Here is a 9,278-nt window from a genome sequence, read left to right on the forward strand (position 1 = left end):
AGGTGGCCGCATCTCAGCCCAACTGGTATTCACATTACACTGTTTCAGGAAACCTGTAAGGAGACTGACCATACACAGCTGATCTGAGAACAAAATGTTAAAAAAAAAAAAACCTAAGTGATTTAGAGAACAGAGATGACAATATACAATTTTCTAAACTTAGTGAATTGTGTTAGAATTTCATGTTTAGTAAAATACATTTGAATTGCATAAAAGCAAGACTGTTTTAGTGTGTACTTTATTGAATTAATTTAAGAAAATGTTAGGAATTCCTTATGTTATTTTTAACAAATTTTTAATGAGCAAAAGTCAAAGTGCATGAAGGGGAAGAATACATACCCACATTATGGAATAAAGACAACAATCCCTAGCACAAGAACATCCCACAGTACAAATACAACCTACGGGCCCTTGGTATAAGTGGTTCAGTCTATTTCCAGATCACTGTCTTCACTGTAACATGCAGACGGATTATGTATAGAAGTCAGGAGCACTAGGTCTTTTTCTGGCAGCAAACCACATTCCTGCAGAAAAGCCTCCAGGTCTACAGCAAAAAAATCTTCTCCAAGCTGGTCAGTGATTCGCACAAAATTGCCGATGAGCTCACCTGCCTTATAGATCAGCAAAGCTGGCAAAGCATTATTAGTAAAGCGAGTGCTAGCACCGATGAGCGAACTCTTTACTCTGCAAAATTTAACTGTTGGATACTCAGCAGCCAGGCAGATCATACAGCCGTTCAGGGATTCTGTGCCAGGGATATCATCTTCATAAATATGGATCATGATCAGTGTGCTCTTATGCTCTTTATCAACCGTGTCCAAAAACGCTTCTCCACTGGTAATCTCAAAAACCTGTTTAAATTGCTGCCCACTGTACAACTGCTGTCTCATCTCCTCCATTCGCTGCTTCCTGTATCGCTGTAAAAATTCCTCATCATCTTCATCATTGTGAATCATGTTATATTCTTGTAACGTCATCTAAAAAACACATACAAAGATACATGAAAAAAAGATCTGCATCACTATATGGGTCGCTTATATAACGAGAATTTAAATCAAGAGGATTAATATGGGTCACTCATCTTTAATAACAGCAAAGTGCAACCCATGAAGGCTCAAGCACCCTCTGTATTATATTCCATTTTGATCTAATTAGAAACCATGTCCAGTGGGAACAGCCATTTCAGCCTTGGGTATTCTAGTTTCCACAAGCTGCACTAATAACACAAGTGGCTGCTCCATGCTCCCACTTTAATTCAGGTTAATGGTGGCTATGGGCTTTCACTAAGCTATGAGCACCGATTTGGATACCGTGCCTGACCCAATTCTAGCTTCTTTTTCATTAGCTTTTTCATTTAGTTTTTCAGTAAACATTTTTTGGCAACCAAATGAACTATCTTGTCTGTAGAACTGAAGTTAACAGGATTTTATGCATTTTGTATCTGTTCACCTGCTTTGTTAAAAATATTTGCATCACTCAAGGTATAGGACAGCGTGGCCAACTTTGATGTGAAAGCAAGAAACACTGTCTGCTACTTAGTAACTTCTCTGACTAGAGCCACAAGAGCTAGTTATACAGCTCAGTTGATTAAAACCATTCACTACTTCCAACGCCTTTTATCTTTGGAGCTCAAGTCAAAGCTAAATTCTCAACATCCACTTACTAAATATGAAATCAATAAGGACTCCTAAACTCTTGTTTTAGGCATGGGAGGCAGTATTCATAGCTTTGCTGTACAACTCTTCGTATTAATCCCCTGAAGTTGACTTATTTGATAAACAGATAAGGGAAATCTGGGAAAAGGATCTGGACTTCTTCAGTATAGCAGCTACATTGCTTCTTTCTTAACACAAGCAAACGCAATGCTCCTGGAACACCACTAAAATGCAAAATAATTAAACTTGACAACACATGGCAAATAGAGTTATAATGCACCTCTTACACCACTGCTGTGCTCCTATTTACTAGGGAGAAACAATACATACCTACTGATAGAACAAGGATTCCTATCTGCTTCACGTACACAAATAATGAAACTGAAAATGTTAAACATTTAAGTGGCATTTTAATTCCTTTGTGCCATGCTACCTTTCCATTGATTTTTTCCTGAAGCTCTTTCTGCTTCTGCTTATCAGTCTCTTCATCTAAGTGAGATCTACATGTCATAGATAACTTTTTTATGAGTCGTTCCATTTCTCTGCGCTGCTCCTGCCGCTGTTCAGTTTCCAGTTGTTTAAATCTTCGCCAGTCATTAATGACTCCTTTGGGACCTGAAATTAAATATGTAGGCATTTCATATAAAAGGGTAATAAAATTACACCTATCATTTAAAATTCAAGTAATAATTTATAAGTCAGCAGTAAAATAGTGGCCCTGTCATAAACTTTTTGTATACTGTGCAAAATGTTGAAAGGAAACGAAAGAAGTAATTTGCCATTTACGTGTCCTTGAGCTTGTATCTATTTTTTTTTCGTAAGAAGACTAAAGTTTATCTAACTAGGCTACTCTCATAATTGTTCCAGAGATTATTCCAAAGATTAATATCTGTGCTCTTGAAATAGAACCACCAGCCCTCAAGAATTCCCCTACTGTTAGCATGGCTTTTCATAAGAACAAAAATAATGACGGGAAAGTATAATTCAGTTCGCCAATGCTCTCGTACGGAAGTACATTCTGTGATGTACAACAGCGTTAATTCTTATAGACTGCACCTTGCTGTTACCTTGCTGCTGGGGCCCAGCGGAGTCACTTTTTCAGGTCCTCTCTAAGTATGTCAGTTTAGTACTATAATTCTTCCATTCTTCCTTCAGGTGAAGGACATGAACACATGCGGGAAGAAGATTTTTCATTGTTCTTAGAGAAACCGTAAAACACAGAGGGCCAGTCTTTCATATGAACGTAAGAAATACCCTCTGGATCACACCAACGATCCACACAGACTCGCATTGTCTCTCTGACAGTGGCAGTAGAGAACGCTGTTTTGGGAAAACCTGGCCACTTTCTGTCTATTCCTCATGTACTCGTTCAGCACCTACCTGTTAGTGGTTAACAACTGTGCCGCTCACAGGAAAGAAATGTATGCGTTATCAACCAAATTGTACAAATCAGCTTTGTATGCAAAGCCTAACTGCTTTAGATATAATGCTGAAGTCTCTCAGAGGATAAGTCAAACATTAAAATAAAGAACCGGCTATTAAAAATAAGGTTAGACTATAGCCAGAAAACGATCAATCTCTGACTCAAATATGCATAAAACCAGGGCTTTCATTTAGAAAAATGAATTTTAGAAAACACATGAATCTTCCAATAAACAAAGCACTTACGAAGCAATTAGTTTGATATGACGATACCTGTGTTGACTGCACTGCCATCGCTGCAAAGCTCTACTTCCCCAACGCTTTCAGGAATGGTGCTCTCCCCTTCTTTATCTTCTTTCTCACTGTCTTCATCCTCACCCTCACTACTGCTGTAATAATACTGGAGCTTCTCACCAAGCAGTTTATCATCCAAAGTAGTCATTATGTTCTAAAAAATAAATTAACAAAATAGAGACTGTATCTCTCATTCAAATATGCAGCGCAAGATACCACTTTAAATGCATAATGATAGTCCTTTACTTCCTCAGGCCAGTTTTTTAGCCACATAAGAACAGTTCACAGCCCACTATCAAACAGCCTGCAGTGCAGTCAGTCACGTGAGTTAATTCTTAGTCACAATTTCAAACTCACTTAAGTTAAAAACCTTTACGAACAGAACTGCTTTGAGGCTCACTAGTGCAGAAACACTTTATGTGTGTTCTCATTCACAGAGAATGAATTTTCTAACCGTGATTCAGGAGCCTTATCAGCCCCACTCACACAGCTCCATGAGGTTGATTTCCCAGTTATTGAAATTTAAATTTCCAGTATTATATGCATTATTTTAACAATGATTTATTTGAGCTGAAAAATGATCAACATAATTAATCAAATTAAAATGTTCTGACCTTTATTCCTTTCCAGTCTTTCAGAGACAAGCTTCTATGAAAACCTGGAAGAAAAAATTTCAGATTATATTAATTCAAATTGTTGAAGACAATCTCAAAAAAACTTTTGCAGAAATCCAGCACATTTAAATAACATAACACATGCAAGGAAAAAAGTTTAAAGAAAATGTAACAACATTTGCTGCCTAATAAAAAAGGTTACTCTCAAACACAGAAAACATACTTTGTAAGTATTGAGACAGAACATACAAATGCTTAGTGCAGTCAGTGCTGGTTTCATGAACATCACCTCCAGGCTAAGAAACAACATATCAAGAGAAAGATCTTCATGTCTGTCATCTTTTCACCTATCCACTGACCACATCGGTCACCTTCACAGAAGTCAACAACACCCTTTTTGTATGGACAACACTGAAATTAGATGCTGACACACTGATAAAGTGATTGCAACTCTCCTAAAAATCCTCGCTTTTCCTGAGTTAAACCTTTTTTAAATCCAAAATACCTGCTGCTAAATAGAAATTAACAACAGCAGAATCCACCCTCTAAAGCTACTGACAGCGTCAGCATTTACAGACTTTGTAAGCCTCTCACATCAGGAGAACAGAAAGATCAGATGTTTCCAAGTGATGGGAAGCTGAAGAACACAGAGCACCTTAAGAGTTTGGGGCCCTCTCTCCACTGACTCCTTCCACCACAATCCTCTAAAAGAGCTGCTGATCGGATCTTGTCCTGATGGAGATGTAAAATGCCGGAGAATTACTCTTCTTTCCTAGGTGAGGGGCAAAGCGTGTAGAAAGGAGTGCCGCTAAGGTCAGATACGTGGCTGTAGACCTGTGATGCACGAACTAAGTCTAAACGTCCACAAAATTTCATTTAAAAAAAAAAAAAAGCGATTTCAATCAAATCAGCTGATTTGGGCTCAGACTTAATTCTGCAGGACTCTACAAATCAGCCCTATTAATGTATATTTGACAAAGACACCCCGAGCAGTGTACGGATAAAGTAGGGCTTTTAGTTTTCCTGCCAACCGCTAGCAGGTTCTGCAAGAGTTAAAGCCAGATGAAGCAGATTACCGAGGAGGTGGCCAGATGGCCCAGGATTACTGAAATGACTCCTGAGAGCACTGCAGAGCGACATGGAAGAGGCGCCCCGAATGCAGGCGGGGACACGCAGAGCTGCAGCCGTACCCGGGGCACGACACCCCCCCCCTCCCCCCCCGCACCGCGTACCTTTTTACAAATGCGGGTCCTCAGCCGGGGCACTGGACGACGCAAAGGCAGAGAGCAAAACCAGCTTAGTTCCAGCAGAAAAGGGCAAACGCTCCGAACGTCCATTCCCAACCGCCCCCTCAGCTCGGCCGAGCCCCCCCCCCGCCCCGCTCAACCGCCGCCCGACCGCCTCCTTTCCCGGCACCCCTGGCCGCCGCCCGGCCCCTTCCCCGCCGGGCGCGCCGCAGAAGCCCGGGGCCGCCGCCTTAGGCCGTGCCCGCCGCCCTCAAGCCCATCCAGGGTACGACGGGACCGGCCCGGCCCGGCCCTGCCCTGCCCCACCGGCCCCCGGCCCCGCCGCCGCCTCACCCGCTGCCCGCCGCCTTCCGGGGCTGCCTCTCGGCGGCGCGGGGCACGGCGGGAAGGAGGCGGCCCGACGGGACAGGGGAGGAGACAGCCGCCGCTCCCCCCGGCACCCCCCCCCCCCCCCCTCCCGCCCCGGTTGAAGGCAGAGAGGCAATTAAGGTGGACAAATAATTTTTATTCGTGCATGCAAATACATGTCAATACTGCAAACTTCTTCCATCAAGTCTCTCAAACACTGAAAACCAGGATGCTCTACTCCGTGACCAGCCAAAGCTAAAACCTCTGCACTCCAGTGCTACAGCAAACACACACGGCACCGCCCCGCCGCCGGGGCCCCCCTACTTCTAACACGAAGGGAAACATTACCATTGGGAACTCAAAACCGAAATAAACGGAATAGAATTTACTCCCCCATATATCCCCATTTCATTTTACAGATTTTTTTTTTTTAAATTATAGTTTTAAATAGAAGCTGAGAATGCGCCATAAAAATGAGCATTAAATCCATCGTAGCGATGGTGCCTGCTTTATACATGATGGGTGTACACCATCTTTTATTTCATTTACATTTCAATCGAACAATAGATTTGCAAAGAAAATGTCTAATACAGACGTAAAAATATTCACACTAGAGCTTCACAATCGGTTGTACAATTGACAAACAGGCCTCTTTTCCCAAACTTTCCAGCTAAGCAAATTTATAAAATGTAATCAATGCAACAAGAAAAAAAAATTTTCTTTAAAACTTCCAGGGAAAAGAATACGCAGTAAACAGTATAAATGCGGACAGCAGATGCTGCAAGCTAACCACAATACTTCTGAGTGGCTGTACAGTGGGTATGTGCAGTACAAATAAAAGCCACATGTGTTGTATCACAACTACCGTATAATGTACTTGTTTGCCCAGCTAAGAAAATGCATGCATTTCCATGCCTTGGATTAACTGAGATCTACTCTGGATAAATTGATGGGCTATGTGCAAATGACCTTGGCTTTTGGCAGTAATAAATGCAGCCAGGCTCTGTTTTATTTCAGCTTTTACAGCAAAATCGTGAGTGATTAAAAGCTTCCACAAGCATCCTTCTTAAATAACGGGGTGTAGTATTATGTTCGGGTATTGGTCATTTGGCTTATTCAGATTTGTTTCATCTCATCACTGACAGTTTTGGGTTTTTTTTCCTTGTCATGCTCCCTTGCCAGCAAAGAGAAGCACGGTGACGACTACTGCCAAAGTCAGCTGTTCATTTATACTGGAAAATTGGGTCATTTAGAAAAGCACATTTATTGTGTTCTGCTTGCAGAAGAGGTCCCTCAATGAGAGGGAATTTCCTAACAAAGGGATTAAACTACAACATAAAGAATAGACTTTTACATACTATAGAGAATCTGATCATTTCTCATTTTGTTACACTCAAATTCAACATCTTCCTTTAATAACAGTCTAATAATAATGAAAAGTCTGTTCACAAATATGATCAAGGAGCTGCTGGCATACAGTGTTTATGTACAGCAACAGGTACAACTTGACAACTTGTGCTTTAAAAAAGCAAACAAAAACAATGTTTGGAACTATTCTGAGTTTAGATCAAGTTATTTTAAGCATTCTTTCCTCAGCTGTTTCTGACCACTGTGCATTTTGTACCTCATCCAGCCTAGTACACTATTATACAAGAACAGCATTCAGCTCTTGAGTACAGGATAAATTAAAATTTCAATTGTGTTATCGAAGCACTAAAACCTTCCAAATTAGACTTCTACGAAGAGCAATTAAGAGCTTATTTAACATAATCAGCTGCGTACAACTTTTGTTTCCTAAATCAAATGTCAAACTTTAGTGTCCCTGTACTAGACTACCAAGAACCAACGCCAGTTTGCTTTGCAAAGAGTCTAACCTTTCCTTTGAAGGGTCTAGTATACATTCTACAATGCAAAATCTGCATAAACACTAAGATTCATTTCTTGTCACCTGTTTACAGGAACAAAATATCAGTAGCAGGGCAATCACTCTGCTATAAGTATATGTTACGAATGTACAGATAATTACTTTCTCACACAAGCATTCTCCCAGCACAAGCTTAGTCTCTATTAAGACCTATGTGGGAAATGAGGCAAACCAAGGAATGAATCCAGGTAGTGAGGCAACACAATTAACTTAGATGCTAATAATTCCTGTATCTCTTGCATGTGAAATCCCTGCTGTACCCCTAGTGGGGAAAAAAAAAAGACAACAAACCAACCCAACCCAAAATGCTTGTCCAAGCAAAGCAAAAGAGCCAATCTCTTTCCCCAATCTGCTATGGGCCTTTTTTTCTGACAACACAGGTAAGTTAGGCCAAAACCTAATGGGAATCACTGCTATTAACACACAAAGATAAGTCACTATCAGTGTCAGAAAATAAGCCCTTCCATAGCCCAAAGGCACCTGATTTACAACTAGACAAAGGAATACATACTTGTTTGTATAGGGTCAAGGGCTGAAACTTCACCAAAGAAGAAAGCCAGAACTAGGTTCCCACCTGTAGCTTCTCCTTGTCGGGGCACTGGAGGACATAGTTTCACAGCAAAAACCACACAGTCAGTGTTAAAACCGTAAGACAAAGCTGGCATGCTGTTAAAACCCCCAAATAATTCTTTTGCCTGTCATTCTATATATTAAAATCTCAACTTAAAAAAAAAAAACAACTAGCCTCAGTTAAGAACCAACTTTCCATATGAAGTGTATGGTCATCCTAGAGAACTGCTATATCATGGGACCTCCTGCTGCAGACAAGAGTATATAGATACATTTGTTCTTAAATACGCTAATATGGTTGGCAGGAATATGTTAGGCTTATGTAATTTCACTGGACAAACAGGCAAATGTGTGTAAGCAGCTTATCCCAATCCCCCTCCAGCAGAGCACAACCAAGTTTTTAAAATTGCAATTTTAAAATTAAAAAGTTAAGGTAAATACACAATCAATTTATGTAGTATATATTCACCCTCAGATCATGCTGAAGATGTTCTGTGGAGTTCTGGTGCACAGAGGGCTCTTTCCCTGAGGGCAAATAAGGACTTCTCAAACCTTTATATTTTCTCTATTTTTGTAACAAAATAGCAATTTAAAATTTAAAAATCTTTTAAAAAAATTACATCACCTTCAACATGGAAGATCTCACTGTTTAAATATCCATGAAAGAGACATACTTGTTTGCATATCTGTTTTGGAATTACATTGTACAGCAAATAATAGTATCTCAGAAGCATTTCAAAAGTAATATAAATTCATATTTACAGAATGGTCTTGGTATAAAATATACAACAATCATATTTATGTCTAACATTCTAAGTTAAAGGTAACATCAATAGGAAATAAGTTAAGGTGACAAAGGTGGTCTGGTTCTTGTATCCATTCACTTCAAGTTGCAAGTGAAACAAAGCATCAGTCTAATCCTAGCTATGAGGTGGCACTGGCTATAGGAAGGTACAGCAACAGCCAAAGGAAACTAAGAAAAGACTACTTGACTGTTTTTCTACATACATTCCTTTACACTTGAGTATTAAATAGATGTGTAAGATCTTCCATACTGACACCAGAATATCAAAACTAACCCTTGGATTTTCAGGTATATTTACAACATAATTATTTCATGGACAAGTTCATTAGGAGAGATATCAAACACCAATATTTACTTAGTCTAATCAGTAACCCTCAGGGAAATGCCAACCCCCACCCC

The 9,278-nt window shown here is 40.2% G+C and overlaps 1 protein-coding gene across 2 annotated transcripts; it reads right to left on the reverse strand.

The window, feature by feature from the left end:
* Positions 1-220: 220 nt before the first annotated feature.
* Positions 221-5,268, reverse strand: PDCL (phosducin like). Of its 2 annotated transcripts, none has more exons than XM_050907960.1 (5): positions 5,218-5,268; positions 3,986-4,029; positions 3,351-3,525; positions 2,089-2,270; positions 221-977 (listed from the first exon to the last, which is right to left on the reverse strand). In XM_050907960.1, exons 3-5 carry the CDS (start codon positions 3,517-3,519, stop codon positions 426-428), a joined length of 903 nt encoding a protein of 300 aa, XP_050763917.1. In that variant the 5' UTR covers positions 3,520-3,525; positions 3,986-4,029; positions 5,218-5,268; the 3' UTR covers positions 221-425. The 2 variants fall into 2 exon arrangements, with proteins under 2 accessions (XP_050763917.1, XP_050763918.1); XM_050907961.1 differs by lacking the exon at positions 5,218-5,268 and adding an exon at positions 4,641-4,653.
* Positions 5,269-9,278: the final 4,010 nt, after the last annotated feature.

The sequence above is a fragment of the Gymnogyps californianus genome, chromosome 18 (assembly GCF_018139145.2).
Source record: "Gymnogyps californianus isolate 813 chromosome 18, ASM1813914v2, whole genome shotgun sequence".
Classification (NCBI taxonomy): Eukaryota; Metazoa; Chordata; class Aves; order Accipitriformes; family Cathartidae; genus Gymnogyps; species Gymnogyps californianus.